Here is a 19743-nt window from a genome sequence, read left to right on the forward strand (position 1 = left end):
TCAGGGAGCAGCCAAGATGGCGGAACAGCTTGGAAGGTTTTTGTGTCTCGCGTCCCTGAAATACAACCAGACCGACGCTAAACCGTCCTGCACACCTAGAAAACGGATCCGAGGATTCACACAACAATCTGCGCCACCTGAACCACCGAACTCAGCAGGTATGAGGCACAGAGATGGGAACTGGGGGAGAGAACTGTGGCGGACAGGGAGCCGCTTTTGCGTCTGGAGACAGATGGAGATGGGGGGTGGGGGAGAGGAGATACAGGAAAAGCACTCCCGCCCCCCCCCCCCCCCCCCCAGCAAAAGCAGCTAGAGAGAAAGCGGAAAAGTGGAAACAGCCGCAGGGACTGGACTAAAAAGGGAGAAAGGAGAAAGGAGAGGCTGTAAATTCCCTGAAGACTCTGTAAACATGGGGAGCAGAGGCTGAAACTCCGCAGCTCCATACCTGGCGGCGCTCGGGTGGGAAGGGCGAATCCCCAGGAGCAGAGTGGAGTCCGGGGGGCTTCGGGCCACATGGGAGAGGCGGTTCCCCCGCTGGGAGGACACCTGGTAGAGGCCGCGTGGCCCCCGCACAGGCAAAGACCCCGGCGGACCAGGAGAACGGCCACATTCGCTGGTGCTGGAACAAGGTCGCTGGGGGCGGAGCCTGGTGCCAGATGCGTGCTGTGATTTTCCATAATCGCTGAAACGCTGCTGCTACACGATGGCGCGAACTTTCTCTGGGGCGGGCTGGCCCCTGGCTGCAGTCTCGGGGCGTGGGCAGCAGCACGGTCCTGCGAATGCTCCCAGGTGCAGCCAGCACCCGGCCATTGCTCGGTCAGACCCTCCGCACAGGGGCAGAAAGGGTCAGAGCCCCGGTCGCTCAGAAGTAAGGCGTCGGGAGACACAGCCGCATCTGAGATAAAACTCAGGAGGGAGGTGCTGCCAGGGGCTTGGTCACGGACAGTGTAAGAGCGGGGAGTGGGCGGAAGCCAAAGACAGAAGACGGGTGCGGATTGCTAAACTAATCCGGGAGAAGGGAGTTCCATACTAGAGAGGGGGTAGCTGGGCCACACCATTGTCACCATCCCCGCGCATGCGCATACGCACCTACAAGCGCCACAACAACCCACCCCAGTAAGCTAAGCAGCGCCATCTAGTGGAGAATAGAGCCGTTACACTAAGCCCCGCCCAACTGGGCTAACCTCGCTCTTCAGGAACACAAATCTCTCCCCTTGCTTAGTTTATGGACTAGAAAGAAGTCATAGTTTGACTTCTAGGGGAAAACGAAGTAATTTCACTTGTATTTCAGTCTGTTCCCTGGTCCATCTATTCAATTTTCTTTCTTTTGTTCCCCTCTTTTTCATTTCATTTCTTTTTCTTGAATACAAAGAGAAAAAATTTATTTTTATTTTCAATTTTTATTAAAAATTTTTATCTTTAATATTTTTCTACTATATTTCTTACTTTTGTGTAATTTTTTTTCAAATTCTATTTTACTTCCATCATTTCATTTTATTCTACTTCAGTGTATTCATTTTTTTCAAATTTTCAAACAATTTCCTTTTTTTTCCTTTTTTACCCTTTTTTCTCTAATCTGTCAAGCCCCTTTCAACACCCAGACCAAAACACACTGAGGGTCTCGCATCATGTATTTGATGTGTGTGTGTCTTGTTTTTAATTTTAATTTTTTAAATTTTAATATTTATTAATTTATTTTTTTACCTCATTAATTCCTTTTCTCCCTTAAAAATTATGAAATGAAGGAATTCACCCCAAAAGAAATAGCAGGAAGAAACTACAGCCTGGGACTTTACCAACACAGATACCAGCAAGATGTCTGAACCAGAATTTAGAATCATGATAATAAGAATACTGCTGGAGTTAAAAATAGATTAGAATCAGATTATCAGATTATTATGCAGAGATAAAAGAAGTAAAAGCTAGTCAGGATGAAATAAAAAATGCTATAACTGAGCTGCAATCTCAAATGGATGCCACAGCAGAAAGGATGGTTGAGGCAGAGCAGAGAATCAGAGATATAGAGGACAAACTTATGGAGAACAATGAAGCAGAAAAAAAGAGCATGATTTAAGAATTAGAGAAATCAGTGATTCATTAAAAAGGAACAACATCAGAATCATAGGGGTCCCAGAAGAGGAAGGGAGAGAAATAGGAGTAGAAGCGTTATGTGAGCAAATCATAGCAGAAAACTTTTGTAACCCAGGGAAAGACATAGACATCAAAATCCAGGAAGAACAGAGGACTCCCATTATTCAACAAAAACTGACCATCAACAAGGAATATCATAATCAAATTCACAAAATACTCAGGCAAGGAAAGAATAATGAAAGCAGCAAGGGAAAAAAAGTCCTTAACCTACAAGGGAAGACAGATCAGGTTTGCAGCAGACAAACCTATCCAAAAAACTTGGCAGGTCAGAAAGGAGTGACAGGATATATTCGATGTGCTGAATCGGAAAAATATGCAGCCAAGAATTCTTTATCCAGCAATGCTGTCATTCAAAATAGAAGGAGAGATTAAAAGTTTCCCAGACAAACAAAAATTAAAGGAGTTTGTGACCACTTAACCAGCCCTGCAAGAAATGTTAAGGGAAACTCTCTGAGGGGAGAAAAGATGAAAATACATACATACATACATACATACATACATACATACATACGTACCAAAAGCAACAAAGACTAGAAAGGACCAGAGAACACCACCAGAAACTCCAACTCTACAAACAACATAATGGCAATAAATTCATTCTCACTCTAAACATCAATGGACTTAATGCTCCAATCAAAAGACATAGGGTAACAGAATGGATAAGAAAACAAGATCCATCTATATGCTGTTTACAAGAGACCCACTTTATACCTAAAGACACCTTTAGATTGAAAGCAAGGGGATGGAGAACCATCTATCATGCTAATGGTCACCAAAAGAAAGACAGAGTACTCATACTTATATCAGACAATCTAGACATTAAAATAAAGACTGTAACAAGAAATGAAGAAGGGCATTTTATCATAATTAAGGGGTCTATCCACCAACAAGACCTAACAATTATAAACATTTATTTACCAAACTTGAAAGCACCCAAATATATAAATCAATTAATCACAAACACAAAGAAACTCATCGATAGTAATACCATAATAGTAGGAGACTTCAACACCCCATTCACAGCAATGGACAGATCATCTAATCAAAAAATCAACAAGGACACAATGACTTTGAATGACACACTGGACCGGATGGACTTAACAGATATATTCAGAACATTTCTCCTAAAGCAGTGAAATACACATTCTTCTCCAGTGCACCTACAACGTTCTCCAGAATAGATCACATACTGGGAAGCAGATCAGCCCTCAACAAGTACAAAAAGATCGAGATCATACCCTGCATATTTTCAGAGCACAACCTATGAAACTCGAAATCAGCCACAAGAAAAAATGTGGAAAGATAACAAATACTTGGAGACCAGAGACCATCCTACTAAAGAATGAATGGGCTCACCAAGAAGTTAAAGAGGAAATTAAAAAATACAAGGAAGCCAATAAAAATGATAACACCACAACCCAAAACCTCTGGGACACAGCAAAGGCGGTCAGAAGAGGGAAGTATATAGCAATCCAGGCCTTCCTAAAGAAGGAAGAAAGGTCTCAGATACACAATGTAACCTTACACCTTAAAGGGCTGGAAAAAGAACAGCAAATAAAACCCAAAACCAGCAGAAGACAGGAAATAATAAAGAATAGAGCAGAAATCAATGCTATGGAAAGAAAGAAAGAAACAAACAAACAACAACAACAACAACAAAAAAACCCCAGTAGAACAGATCAATGAAATTAGTAGCCGGTTCTTTGAAAAAATTAACAACATTGATAAACCACTAGCCACTAGTTGGATCAAAAAAAAAAAAAAAAAAAAAGGAAAAGACCCAAATAAGTAAAATCAAGAATGAAAGGGAGAGATCACAACCAACACTGCGGAAATAAAAACAATAATAACAGAATATTACAAGCAATTGTATGCCAATAAAATGGGCAATCTGGAAGAAATGAAAAAATTCCTAGAAACATATACACTACCAAAACTGAAACGGGAAGAAATAGAAAATTTGAACAGACCCATAACAAGTAAAGAAATCGAATTAGTAATCAAAAATTGCCCAAAAAACATCTGGCCAGTGCCAGATGGATGGCTTTCCAGGGGAATTCTACCAAACATTTAAAGAAGAGGTAACACCTATTCTCTTGAAGCTGTTCCAAAAAATAGAAATGGAAGGAAAACTTCCAAACTCCTTCTATGAAGCCAGCATTACCTTGATTCCAAAACCAGACAAAGACCCCACTAAAAAGGAGAACTATAGACTAATTTCCCTGATGAACATAGATGCAATTATCCTCAACAAGATATTAGCCAACCGGATCCAAAAATACATTTAAAAAATTGCTCACCATGACCAAGTGGGATTATACCTGGGACGCAGGACTGGTTCAATATCCACAAAACAATCAATGTGATACATCACATCAATAAAAGAAAGGACAAGAACTACATGATCCTCTCAATAGATGCAGAGAAAGCATTTGACAAAATACAGCATCCTTCCTTGATAAAAACCCTCGAGAAAGTAGGGACAGAAGGATCATACCTCAAGACCATAATAAGGTAGGTGAGGCCTACGGGCCTCAGCCTAGTGGGAAGAACTGACTTAAAAACAGTAATTACTAATATGATATATTGATTGCAGGCTATCAGTGACACTTCACAGATGATAGATGGAAGCTTAAACCAGCTAGTTGCCTTGTCCAGGACTGCAGATCTAGTAAATACTAGAGCCACTTCCTGAATCCAAGGCCACAAAGTCTGACTTCAAAGCTCATGTTCTTTCCATGTCACCAGGCAGGTTTCTAAGACCTCATTTGGCCCAGAGAGGAGCCACTGTACATTACTCTGTGTGCCTCTGTGGCGCCACGAATGCTTCCAGAACACCCACACAGCACGCATTACCTGGGCACAAAGCTGCACAAGTCAGAGCTGCAACAGCAGCAGCAAAGTGCGTGTTGCGTGTTCACGCACGTCGGCACCGTGGGGCTCTGTTCAGGCCAAGTGGCAGCAGCCGTGATGTGATCACAGGGATGCTTCTCTTCTAAAAGCTATCCTCCCTGGGCTATTTCGGTTTCAAAAGATTCCATAATCGGAGGCTCAGGCTGCAGGAATTCTGGGAAGATGATGGGGTAAGTGCAACATCAGCGACCTCCTTGTCTTCAATACCTTAATGTAATTTAACGTGTTTCCAGTGACCGCAACGACGGCACAAAGGCTCCATCCTGCCCCACAAATGAGTAAGATTTTGCCACCGTCTGGCTTCCTCCTCTAAATTGCCTAATCTTGACATGTGGGTGCATCGTGGGGGGACACACTACATAGTGTGTGTGTGTGTGTGTGTGTATATATATATATATATATATATATATATATATATATACACTACTCCTCCGAAATGGGACCTGGGATCCCCCGCCTGGTGGCCCACCTGCTGGCAGTTCAGGGTTTCCACTCTGTACGGCCTGCTACTTCACCCCTGTCCTAAGAAGCTTCAGTGCGTAAGATGATTACTTAAAACTATCTGTTTGAGGGGCGCCTGGGTGGCGCAGTCGGTTAAGCGTCCGACTTCAGCCAGGTCATGATCTCGCGGTCCGTGAGTTCGAGCCCTGCGTCGGGCTCTGGGCTGATGGCTCAGAGCCTGGAGCCTGTTTCCGATTCTGTGTCTCCCTCTCTCTCTGCCCCTCCCCCGTTCATGCTCTGTCTCTCTCTGTCCCAAAAATAAATAAACGTTAAAAAAAAATTAAAAAAAAAAATATCTGTTCGAATTTGTGAATGACAACAGACAATGAAGATCAACAAGTCAAAATCATGGAAACTAAATAGTAGGGAAAATAAATGCTTCAGAATAAAGAGGAACCCATACAACGGGGAAAAGGCAGTTTTTAATAAGTGGTGTTGGGAAAACCGGACAACTATATGCAAAAGAACAAAACCGGGCCACTTTCTTACACCGTATAAAAAACTAAACTCAGTGTCTCCAAAGGCAAGGACAACAACCATAAAGATAAACACATGGGATCACATCAAACTGAACAGCCTTTGCAACAGCAAAGGAAACTGTGAATAAGATGAAAAGGCAACCCACGGAATGGGAGAAGATATTTGCAGATGATATAACTATGAGGGGTTAATATCCAAAATATATAAATAACTCACACAACTTAATATCAAAAATCCAAACAACTCAATTTGAAAGCAGGCAGAGAATCTAAATAGGCATTTCTTCCAGGAAAACATACAGATGGCTAACAGACACACACAAAAAAAGGTGCTCAACATCACTAATCATCAGGAAAATGCAAATCAAAACCAGATTGAGAGATCACCTCACACCTGTCAGAACGACCATTACCAAAAAGACAAGATATAAGTGTCAGGATGTGGAGAAAAGGGAACCCTGTGCACTATTGGTGGGAATGCAAACTGGTGCAGCCATTCTGGAAAACAGTATGAAGATTCCTCAAAAATTAAAAGTAGAATTACCATATGATTCAGCAGTTCCACTTCTTGGTATTTACCCAAAGAAAATGAAAGCATTAATTCAAAAAGATGTATGCACCCCATGTTCATTGCAACACTATTTACATAGCCATGAGATGGAAGTAACCTAAGTGTCCATCAATAGATGAGTGGTTAAAGAAGTGGTGTGTATATACAACAGAACATTACTCAGCTGTAAAAAAGAATGAAATCTTGGGGCACCTGGGTGGCTCAGTCCATTAAGCGTCCAACTCTTGGTTTCTGCTAGGTTATGATATTACGACTTGTGAGTTTGAGCCCTGCATCAGGCTCTATGCTGACACTGCGGAGCCTGCTTGGGATTCTCTGTCTCCCTCTCTTTCTGCTCTCCCCCATGCACACTCTCTCTATGTCTCAAAAAAAATAAATATTTTTTTAAAAGAATGAAATCTTGCTGATTGCAACAACATAGATGGACCTAAAGGTTTTTATGCTAACTGAAATAAATCAGAGAAAAAGACAAATAGCATATAATTTCACTTATATGTGGAATCTGAAAAACAGATGAACAACAGCAAAAAAAAAAAAAACCAAAAACAAAACCTAACTAAAAAAAAAAATAGAAAAAGACTCATCAATACAGAGAATAATTTGATGGTGATGGCCAGAGGGGAGGAATGTGGGAGAATGGGCAAAATAGGGAAAGGGGTAAAAGGTACTAACTTCTACTTCTAAAATAAAGACGTGGGGATACAATGTACAACATAGGAAATAGAGTTAATAATATGTAACATCTTTGCATAGTGACAGATGGTAGCTAGATTTATGGTAGTGATTACTTGGCAATATATATAAATGTTGTATCACTATGTTGTGCACCTGAAACAAATATAATATTGTATATCAAGTGTACTACAATAAAAAGATCATATGATACGGTTGAAAAGTTATAAAATATTGTCTACAACAGAGAAACCAAGCCATAAGCTAAGCAAAAACCTTCCTCCAGAAAGTGCTTTACTTCATGAATCTGAAAAGTCAGAAGACTATTTCATACAACTTGTTATCTGCTAGATTCAGTGAAAAGAGGAAGTGGCATCAGGAACAGGCATGAGGAAAAAAACAAGTTCACATTATGTGACAGAGCTAACAAAATAATGGCAGAAAGCAGTAAAACGCAGAATTGTTGCTCTAGAAAACGAAATGCAGAATATGAAAGAGTCTCCATGTTGTTATGATTGAGAACTTGGTTCTTGAGTCAGGTGGATTTGGTTTCAACTCAATTACAATTTGGCCACTTGTCAGCTATATGGCCTTGAGAAAATTACTAGAGCTTTATGCTTCATTCATAAAGTGAGGGGAATAGGATTGAAGAAGATAATACATTTATCAAGCTTAACACAGCACACGGCACCCAGCCAATGCTCCACACCATAATGCCTATTATTGTTTTTGTGTTAACCAATAAACTTGGTATTTGTTCTTTGGATTTAGGCACTCAGGATCTTCTATTAACATGCCATCATCCCTGGGAGAGATACACGTGCACAATACGATCATTATTGTTGAGCAAACACTTCACATAAGGCAAGTTGTTCAAGCAATTGCCTAAGAAAAAGGAAGAGATGACCAATATTTTGAAGAGTGAGGAAAGCTGAATTTCCCCAGTGCGACCATGACAAAGCAGGTAAAGAGAGGCACGAGGGAGGCACCAGATTCTGGGGTCCTCCCAATCTCCTGCACGCGACAGACCTGACTGCTGGAGAATTCTGATGGTGCTAACAGACCCTACCCCTGAGTATGGAATCATAAACTGTTCCCTATGGCCTGTAGAAGATTCATATTCTCACTAGGGTTCCCTGTGTGACTCGATTGTTCAACTTACATTCTTACTTTAGAGATGCTCAATCTTCAAGGATCTCGGGTATACAGACACAATTACACACAAAGCGTCATGGCATGGTCTCGAAAAATTGCCTTACTCATATGATCGCTAAGATCCCAACGGAGGTGATGAGTGGTGGCGAAACAAACAATCAGACCAGCAGATTCCATCGTTCCTAGGTGGTATGTACCTGTGGATGAAAAAGACGGTCAAAATCACGGCCTCCTTGAGGGGCAATATAAGAGAGCAGGTGGTGACGAGCAGAGTAGGTCAGCACCAGAGACTGGTCGTCACAACTGGGCCAGACCCCCGCTTTGGTTTGGGCACTGCCACAGGAGCCACGTGGGGGCAGCGTCCCTTCCTGTCCTCAAGCGCCTAGAAAATTACACAGGAAGCCGGTTACACTAACCTGGCAAATGTGGATGATGAATAGTGGCTGCCGTTCCCCAGGCATCCTTATACTTCCCCTGTGAGTACCTTCCATTGTAGAAAACTCTAAACAAACCAGAATTAACGGGAATTCGGCGTCTTCCTTTCCATCGTGAAAAGTTTCCTTGCCGAACCCTTTTAGGAAACTCCATTTGGGGAGGGAGGGTTAGAAATTGGAAAAAGAAAGCCTTAACATCAGCATGTTAACTATTTTTATGTGTGGAAAGCGAATATCTGATAGGAGAGATTTTACACAGAGAAACAGTTTGCTCTAAAAAGCAGTGATGGTGAACCCTCTCTACACGACATGGGCGAGTCTCATGCTGAGTGAATGAAACCAGACCAAAAAATTAAAAAAAAAAAAAAAAAAGTGGAGGTATACTGAAACTGAAAGATTCTATAAAGTTCAAAAACAGGTGGGCCCCACCTATGCTGCTAGAAACCAGGAGAGGGATTACCCTTGGTGGGTGCGGTCAGTTAAGGACTAGAGGAGGTAAGGAGGGAAGCTTCTGGGGTGTGTTTTTTTGAAATGGGTGCTGATTACACAGATGTGTTCAGTTTGGGAAAATTCATCAAGCTATACATCCTTGACATCTACCCTTTTTTGTGTGCATTTTGTATTTCAAACATTTCAAACTGGCAATAACAACTGGCTAAGTTAGTTAGCCTCAGCATTCTGGCTTGATCGTGGTTTCACCTTTCCAGAAGAGAAGCCATCAATCATTTTAAGAATGGGCAAATTTGGGGGGGGAGGGGGGAGCTGGAATACAAAATTCAGAACTTGGGCTTATTAGGTCATTTTTGGGTCGTGGGTTTCTTACATTTATAGGTTTATTCTCCACATAGCACAGCAGCATGGGTTTTTTCCTTGATTCCAGCCCTTAAATAGGGTATTTTCTCTTTTTTTTTCTGAGAAGACAAAAATGTGCCTCCAACACCAATACATGCATTTAACCACATTTGGTAAAGCAGAGAAAGGTATCGGGAGGAGAAATTTGGCTCTATTTCCTATCAGAGAGAGTAGAAAGTATTTAAAACTTGTCAGGGAAAACAATCTGCAAATGAATGTATGCCACAGAATGGAAGTTTCAGACTTCTCTCTTTGCTCTCAAGATCTGTTCCCCCATCTGCTGCCGTGTCTTCATTTCTCACTCCCAGAGCCAGCTCTGACAAAGGGCAGACTGGGCCAGAGACGGTTCACTTGAAACCTATCACCCAGAGATAATAGTAAAGAAATCACTGTATAACCAGTACATACAGACACGCGTGCACGCACACACATATATACATATATCACCCTAGACTTCTTTCTCTTAATACCTGCTGAGTATTGCTAATACAGTTCACCCAAAAGAAGGTGGGGGAGGGTTGACATGCTTTGGGTTATAAATCTGAGCATTTGTGTTAGAATAAGATGTTTAACTCACTGGAGAAATTAATATTTATTGAGCAAAGAGCCAGGTACCTTACATATATGATGTTTAATCTCACAATGAACATTAATCTTATAACAACCCTGCAGCACTGACATATCTATATCAATGTCTCTATCTAGCCTCAGAGAGATTAAATGCTGGGGGCAAGGTCACTTAACTAGGAGTGTAAGAATCAGACAGCTCAGAGCCTGTTTGTGATTCTCTCTCTCTCTCTCTCTCTCTCTCTCTCTCTCTCTCTCTCTTCCTCTCCCCTGGCTCTCTCTTTCTCTCTCTCAAAATAAAAAAACTACAAAAAAATAAAAATTAGATATTACAAAAATCATAAATAATTTTTAAAAAGTTGCTTGAAATCTCGGGATCCGGAGATAGGTGTGGTTAATAATTTGATGTAAAATATCTACATACATGCACACACACACATATACACACACATCCCTAGATTTTTCTCTATATAAATGCATCAATAGGTTTTAATGAAAACAGGTGAATAAAAAATAAATACAATGTTATGTGCTTTAACAGCATGCCTTTACTTTATGGCATGTGTCACAGCAGTCACGAAACAGCGATTTACATGATCATTGTTAGTATTGCCAGGAATTAAGTGCACAAAGTCTGGAGCTAAGCCCCCTGGATTTAAATCCCAGATCTGTCATTGACCAGCTACGTAATTCTGAGCGAGTTACTCTTCTTTCTCAGCTTCTTTGTCTGAAAAAAGAGACAAAAATAATACCCACTTTCCAGGTTGGTATGAGGAATAAGTGAACTGTACATAAAATATGTGGGACAATGTGTGTCACATATTAAGCCCAAACGTAGTAGCTATTGTCTTAGTTGCCCGAAGTTTTCCTTTCCAGTAAAATCCGTGCATGCGAGGACAGTCGGTTTTGTTTCATCCTGTATCCTCAGCCCAGTACATAATGTGTGTTCATTATTAATGGTATTTGATACATATCTATTGAATGGGTGAAGGAACACCCATTTACTGCTGAGGTATTTGAGATTGACAGAATAGTGGGAAACATCCACATTTTTGAGTCAGGCAAACAGATTTCAAACCTTATGTCCTCATCCTCAACTGTTGACTTTTTTAGGGGGGAGGGGAGGTCAACTTACAGAGCTTTTCTGAGCCTCTGATTTCCCATCTATAAAATGGAAGTAATAATTCCTTCTTGCAACACTGCTGCATGGATTGTGACAGTTTATCGATAAATGGCAGTGATTTTTTTTGTACAAATGTTACATTATAGTATCCAGAGTGACTGCTTTCCATGACCCAAGGGGTTGCGATCCATATGGCATCCAACATAAATGGTGTCCCCCTGATAACACAGCATAGGAGCCCCGAGGCCCCTTCCACAGAAGACTTTGCCGGTCATGATAATTATGCAGCAGCCCTCCATCAGAGTCTCTCATGGTTGGGTGTATTTGGGGTCCATAAGAGCAAATTAGGGTTAATATTAGCTGCAGAGACCTTCTACAAGTGATACTCCCTTCTTAAAGCCACGGAAAATGAGGCGCAGCTATAAACTTGGGACCTGGGTTTAAGCTCAACCCTTTGAAATTCCAGGTTCACTATTCTCTAAAGCCCAATAAAAGCAGTGGCAGAGGAAGAAGGGTAAGGTAACCTCTGAATGAACAAGTGGGTATTGGTGATTGAGCTATGTGCCGCTTTATTATTCGTCAACATCTGTCATGCTCCAGAGCTGGGTACCACCAATGTCATTCTGCACACCATCTGTCTCTTGCTAACCCACAAGCTCCTCAGCGGGCGCCCACAGTCAGGACAGAGTTACAGAGCACACACAGACCCTCCTCTGCAATCAGATGAACAGGATGTTTGGCAATAACAAGTGGCTTGTGAGGAAAAGTGAGTTTCTTGGCGTGTTCCTTGTCAGCATTACAAAGCTGAAAGCTAAATTTATCTTCCCTTACTCCACCGGCACACTCTGCTGCCCGAATGCGTTATTTGTCTGCCTCTGCTATTGTTGCTGCCAGTGTGTGAATCAGGCCCCAGCCTCGGGTTTCCCTAGGGCTTTCTTCTGGGCATCATCTGAAAGTGTCAGATGAGTAGTCACTGAAAGGCCAAGCTGGGGACCGACTAGGGCTCGTCCAGGGAGGCTTTACTTTTCAATAGAGCAGGAAGAGGAAGTGGTGGCCTATAACCTCAGGGAATTTTCCAGATGGCCCACCCAATCTTTCCCCTGCTCTGAGGAAGTGGCTCAGTCTAGAACACCGCCATACATGGGCGAAATGCAAACCCTAACCAGGAGAAGCAGACCCTATCCTGCAGCAGTAGTTCAGGACCACCACCAGATTCTGTTAAAACGTTTGAAAGCACTCAAGGACTGTCAACATGAAAGGATCTCAGGTTAACTGTGACTAGAACGTTGGCTTTCCCTTTGTGGAAGAGCGGGCCAATCACATCTGTCTCTACCAGTTCCCCCAAAGAAGAGAAAATATACTGAGGTTGCAGCAAGACAATCTGAGCTAGATGTAAAGAAGAACTTCCCGAATACTGGTTTAATCACATGTTGCAGCTGTTTGTTTGTTTGTTTGTTTGTTTGTTTGTTTTCAAGGGAGGATCTTTTCAGGGTCCTTCCTGGAAAAGGAAAGCTAAGATTATCTTGCAGCTGACCAGAACTCTGTAGGGTCTGGGTCCACCCTGACATTTATTCTAATATCCCTGTAATGAAATATGGTGGAATGAGGGAGAACGTTTTGTGTTCGAATGTTTTAATTTTTTTAGCCTTCTATTTTTTTTTTATTTTGGGACAGAGAGAGAGAAAGAGAGAGAGGGAGAGCGAGCACAGGCAGGGAAGGGGCAGAGAGAGGAAGACAGGATCCAAAGCGGGCTCTGTGCTGACAGCAGAGAGCCCGATGCGGGGCTCAAACTCATGAACCACAAGATCACGATCTGAGCCACTCGGGTGCCCCAAGATGTCTTTCTTCTTATTTACAAGACATAAATATATGGATTACATTTGTTTTTAAACCTTGATTTAATTCTAACATTTGTTGAGCACAGCTCAACAGTGAGCAGTTTTCAGGAGTTAATTATCTGGCCAGGGACAATATTTCAGGAGCTAATCATCTGGTAGAAGAATCACACACACACACACACACACACACACACACACACACACACCAGATATGTGTGACAGACTGTGATCAGTACTATAATCCCACAGAGTGCTGTTGCATGTTAGTAGAGGAAGAGATTACTCCAAAGTGGGGATTTAGGAGAAATCCCCTTTCATGAGCTAGGTCTTGTAGGATGGGCTGGGAGTCAATAAGTGGGGATTGGGGAAGGTATAGGCAACAGCTCCAGTGAAGATCTGGAAACAAGAGAGTGTAGAGCCAGTTCAAGGAAAGTCTACTCGTCTAGTGCATCTAGAACTGAGGACCAGAGACGGCACCAGCCAGACCCCAGCACACAGTGTAATGGTGACTAGACGCAGTGATAGCGTGTCAGGTCAGGTTTTCCAAGACACGGGCATTTAGATGGGCAGACAGTTAAATATTTAACTCACCTTCTGGCTCAAGAGCTGTGTTGGAAGGAACCCCCATGGAGGACAAAGGGAGCAAAGCAGAGGTAGGGAGGGAGAGCCTTCGGAGAAGGAGAAGGGGGGAAGGAAGGGAGGATGGGAAGGAGACTCTGCAGCCCTGACACAGGAGGAGACTCTGAGCCCTGACACAGCTTTGGCCAGACCGGCAGGAAATCCTCAAGGCCAAGTCCTGCATAAGAGGAGCCCCACACCCCTACGATGAGCCTGTACTGTATCACAAATGTCATCAGGCATTGGCCGGGAGCTGCTGGAAGGATGTGTAGCCCGGCGTGACATTGGTGGTGGATCCAGAGTGGCAGCAGCTGGGATTGCCAGTCAACTCTGCCCTCGAACAGGAGATCCGAGGGGGGGATGTCCATCCCACAGTTGGTCAGTATCACTGAATGACTCCTGATTAAAGACGCACAGCTTCCAACATTTCACCACGAAGGATAATGCTTGCTGAAGTATCTGCTGAGAATCCTCGTTCTTTGTTGTTGTTGTTGTTGTTGTTGTTGGTTAAGGCAATTCCCATTTCTGGCTTGCCAAAAGGCTTTCTTTTCCTTTTTAAAAATCATAAATTCTTTTTTGTGTGTAATTTTGAGATGAGTACATGGTTTTTCTCTTCTTATCTATTAATCTGGTAATTTATAGTTAAGGATTTTCTAATGTGAATTCTCTCCTTATATTCCGGAAATAAACCTAAATTGAACATGAGGTTATATTTTTCATTTCTGCTATATTTGGCTTATTAATACTGTGTTTAAAATTTTTTCACGTGTATTCGTGAGTGAGATTGGACAATCATTGTTTTATCTTACAAAGTCTTTATCTGGTTTTTGAATCAAGAATATTTTGGCCTTGTGGAATAATTGGGGAATGGTTCTTTAGAGCTCTAGAAATTGTTGAACATATGTGGGAAAATCTGGGATTTCTTTGTTGGTTTGGAAATTGGTAGAACTCACCTGTAAAACTATCTGAGCCTGATATGTATTTTCTCTGTGGCAAGAGTTTTAACTACAGATTCATATTTTTCAATGATTATGGAAGACCATTCAGTCTTCCTATTTTTTGGGGGGAGGAAAGCTGAGAAGTAATTTTTTTCCAGCAAATTTGTTTAGATTGACTATTACCAAATATATTTTTAGTGAGTTGTTCTGTTTTCTTAATTAAAAAAATTATCTGTGATGATCTTTAAATATATATTTTTGTACTCCTAATTTTGTAAATTTATACCATTTTTCTTTTTTTATTAGATTGTCTACTTTTTGATCCTCTTTGATCCTATTTTCTTTTGTTTCTCTATATTAACTTCTGCTCTCAAATATATTATTTCCATCTTTTTACTTTCTTTTTTTTAATGTTTATTTATTTTTTACAAAGAGACAGAGAGAGACAGAGTGTGAGCAGGGGAATGGCAGAGAGAGAGGGAGACACAGAATCCAAAGCAAGTTCCAGGCTCTGAGCTGTCAGCACAGAGCATGACGTGGGGCTCAAACCCATGAGCCATGAGATCATGACCCGAGCCAAAGTATGACGCTCAATCAACTGAGCCACAAAGTCACCCCTCATCTTTTTACTTTCTTATGGTTTATGCTATCGCTTGCTTTTCTAACTTCTTAAGTTAGATGTTTAATTTTTAGCCTTGTTCACTTTTCTAACATTAACGTCACAATGACAAATTTTCCTTGACATTTCTTTTGCTGCACCCCACAGTTGCTGGTGTGCTTTGTTTTTAATACCATTCAATTGTAATAATTCAACATTTTCTTTGTGATTTTTTTTTTACTTTTGAGTTACTTAAATATATTTAAATTATTAAGCATACTGGGATTTTTTAAAGTTTATTTTCTACTATTAACTTATAACAAATGGAAGAGGCTCTGATCTGTATGATCCTAGTTCCTTGAAATTTATTGACACTTGCTTTATAGTACAATATATGATCTACTTCTGTATATATTCCATATATAGTAGAATTGCCTAGTTGTTAAGTGAAATGTTCTATATCCATCCATGAAATCAAAGCATAGGTGTTTTTGCATGGGGGTTGCAGGTGAATACACAGTCTGAAAAAGATGAAAAGGCTGATTATCTATAGCATTGAACTCTTTAAAGAAATTGTAGTGTAGGAACAAGCAATGGTTTCTAGTCTCTGGGCCTTAACTACCCTCCAGGCAAGAGGTTTTTTTAAATTTTATTTTTGTTTTTTAATCATCTGTAAATACATCTGTATTTTCTCAACTAATGGGTTTACTACTATCTTGCAATGTTGTAATTTTAATGAGAGTTCCTCATAATAGAAAAGTTTAGAAACTAGTCCTGTGGTTCTATGCTTTCAAAGAGATACTGATTTCTCTAGAAAGTTCATACAATGCTCCAGGAGTATTTAGCACAATTGTGCAAGGCATGTGCACCATCCAACGTATCTTCCGCCTGTTAAGTCTAAATCCACATGAAACTGACCACATAGTCCAAGCGAGACCAACTGACAGGCCTTTTCAGAAACTTCCCTGCACATCGAGTCTGGGTCGGCTGGTCTGCATCAGGGTCTCTATCAAAATTGTGTTTTTGAAACTAGGTTTGCTTTCATTTAAAGAGTGAGAACTGATTCACACTATATTTTTTAATAATTTTTTAATGTTTATTTTTGAGAGAGAGCTAACGGGGGAGGGGCGCACACACACACACACACGCACGCACACACACACACACACATAGAATCTGAAGCAGGCTCCGGGCTCTGAGCTGTTAGCACAGAGCCTGATGCAGGACTCAAACTCACAGACTGCAAGATCATGACCTGAGCAGAAGTCAGAAGCTTAACTGACTGAGCCACCCAGGCGCCTCCCACAACCCACATTTTGAAGAACTCTGAGTTCGGGGACTTTTCCTATCCTCAGTCTCCACCATTTGTCTTTGTGAATCCAAAGCCATTTTGACTATATCCTTGACTCAATCCTATATTAACAATAAAGGAGAAATGTTCACGAAGAGGAAATATAACAAAGGAGGGACTTTCCTACAGGGTCTTTGAAAAAAAAAAAAAAAAGGACATTTGCATAAACCATATTTAACCAGAACCTTTGTTTTATGTTTTTCCTTTCTGAATGCTTTGTTGAACTCCCTTGCAGTTCCCCTCCCTGTCCCTCGACCCCAGCTAGTCAGAGACCAAAGCCTTGACAATGTTTCACACTGGAATCTTCCTGGCCCCGCCCTAATCATCATGCCTGAATAATTACAGTTTCTGACTTGTCTCCCTGCTTCCGTTTCTGTCCATTCTTAAACCCTTGGACACGTTAATCTTCCCAGAATATCACTGTGATTCTGTCCTTCTCTTGCTCAAGGGTTCCCAGAAACTACAGAAAAAACTTTGCAAGCTTTCATCTGGGATTTAAAGCTGTTCTTTGCCTTTCTCATTGCTGGTTCTCTGCTAAGCCCATAAGACCTATCTGACATCTCTGACTTCAACACTTTTGTCTTGGATACTTAACTCACCTTCTGTTTCCTAATTAGACTTCATTCGGGGTCTAATTCTATCTATAAATTCTGCTTCCCTTTGCCATGTGGTCCATCCCTCCTCTGAACCGCGGCATCTCTGGCTTGCACTCTTCGGCAGGCCATAGCACATGTTGCCTTGACTTCCAGTTACACATCTTTTTCTTTCCACTTCTAGATGCTGGGCCCTTCAGGGCAGGGCTCTGCCCCGTGTGGCCACATTTCTTGTAATGTTCTTCCGCCATAGAGCCTCATCAAGAAGAGACCGTTTTCTCCTGATAGGATACGGATTTGGATATCAGGTAAGATAACTGGATGTCAACTAAGTTTAAGAGAACTAACTTAAAAACTCCCTTACCCCGTTATTATCATCATCATGACAACTCCTGCTATCACAACTATTAGTGCTGGAAACACTACCACCAGATCTGTTGCTTGGACCAAGTTTCAACCAAGATATCAAGTAAAGCTTAATTCCAGTTAACCTTTCAAGGTCACACAGGGAAGGCTGTACCTCATGAAATGCTGAGACCTCACTAGATTAAGACAAGACTGCCAAGGCCAAAGAGATGTGAAAATCTCATTCTTTCTGCTAATAATTTCCCTGTTCCTTGTCGTGGGTTATGGGTTGTTTCGGTTCTAATGACTTTGCTTTCCTGAATGGGGTGTGTGAACAGAGGGAAAAATCAAATTGCTAGAGTCAAGGCAGAGAAATTTTCAAAGAACTTTGGGGAAAAGACAAAATGAAGATACAGTCAGCTGGAAGAGAATAGGATCTTTGAGAGGGAAGAGGATAGACATCTAAAGGATAACTCTATTAATTTTCCAAAGTATGATTTGGATATGAAGATTCTTACCTGACTCCTTGTTTCTCATTAAATCATCATGGAGCTAGGTCTGTTTCAGCCTGTGCCAAAGAACAGAGCACAGTCTTGGGGAGGTCAAGGGGTGAAAACTAGGGCATACGAGGGAAGTGTGTGACACTCGGGTGACAGATTTTTCTTATCAGAGCTAAGGTCAAAAAATTAAATATCCATTTAATGAAATGTTTCTGCAGGAAGCTAAATTATTGTAGCCCAGGCTCAATGAGCTCTGGTGAACAAATCCAGAGGAATGGATAATTCTGTGTCCCTTGGACCCTTGTCAATTTCATAAAAGCTGGTGTTCTGGGTTATGAGAGAAAGGGGTTATTTCATTGAATCTGGGGCACAACTGTGTGAGGAAGATAATGGCAGCCCCATTTCATAAGCAAACCAGAAATTCATTAACCATGACTTGGAGGGTCACACCATAGAGGCAGAGACAGGGTTCCCACTGAGTAGGACTGACTCCCCAACCCGTGCCCTTCTTTCTGTGTCATCCCAGCAAGCGTGCAGGTAGCAGAGCTGAGCTGTTGTGAAATTCGGAGTGCTGGGTTCCTACCTGGACACAAATGAAGGACCCTCTGCTTTCTAATCTCAGGACAAGTTCTCATATCTGCTTCTGCTCGGGGCCTTGCATAAAATCCAGAATCCTACACCACATGACAGGCACCTACAAAGCATGACAGGCAAGATTTGGGTGGAAAACAATCTCCATTTAAGGTTCAGTTCAGAAAACAATATCATACCTGACTCAACCGTTGCAATAACCGTGCAAGGTAAACAAGGCATCTTTCATTCTTATGTTATACGTAAGGAAACAGGAAACCAAGTCTCAGGAAGGTCAAACTCAAGGTTTTTGGGGAAATTTATCTTATGAACCCTTATTTATTTTCTTATGAATGCTATGAATCTTTGTTTAAGGATATAGCACGAGATAATTCCTAAGATCACATCGTAGCCTTAGGGTTTAAATAAAGCACTGTGTTTTTCAACGTACGCACATCTTATCCCCAGGAAGTAACCACCATGTGGGCTCTTTGATCCTGATGTCTTAGACGAAAAAGACCTTGCAGTCAGGGCTGCCATGTGAGTCTGTGCAGGATGGGCACTGTACAACTCGAGGGGATGTATCTTAAACTACATGAATGTGAATGGGATAGCCTGGATTTATAGTGTACAACATGGGGAATTTTTGCAACAGCCCATGTTATAAAGCAGAGTCTGAGATGGACTTGAGAAAGGAAAATATAATCAGCACCAAAAAAATCATTCTCATAGCGTGTACAAATTTGTATGAAAGCACTATTGGCCATGGGGCAGAAAGGTGTTTCCAACTAGGTTTTACCAGGCCCCTAGTCTCTGCTGAGAAGTTAGCCCTTGACCTTAGATGAGCATCATGCCATGGAGAGAGGGTTTTCTGCAGCTTATATCGACAGCACACCATAAGCTCTTCCTGACTTATGTGAACACACATTTACTGAATGTCAAGGAATAAGCTCGACTGTCCAGGGATGTGACAC

General features: G+C 41.6%; 1 protein-coding gene across 4 annotated transcripts in view; it reads right to left on the minus strand.

Moving 5' to 3' along the window:
• SELP (selectin P) overlaps positions 1-1059 on the minus strand; it is a 47114-nt gene extending 46055 nt beyond the window's left edge. For all 4 annotated transcript variants that reach the window (XM_047840720.1, XM_047840721.1, XM_047840719.1 and 1 more), the window contains exon 1: positions 446-1059. In XM_047840720.1, coding sequence (XP_047696676.1) covers positions 446-610 — 165 coding nt within the window. In that variant the 5' untranslated portion in view covers positions 611-1059. The remainder of the gene's footprint in view (positions 1-445) is intronic.
• Positions 1060-19743: the final 18684 nt, after the last annotated feature.

This window comes from Prionailurus viverrinus, chromosome F1, assembly GCF_022837055.1.
Source record: "Prionailurus viverrinus isolate Anna chromosome F1, UM_Priviv_1.0, whole genome shotgun sequence".
NCBI classification, from domain to species: Eukaryota; Metazoa; Chordata; class Mammalia; order Carnivora; family Felidae; genus Prionailurus; species Prionailurus viverrinus.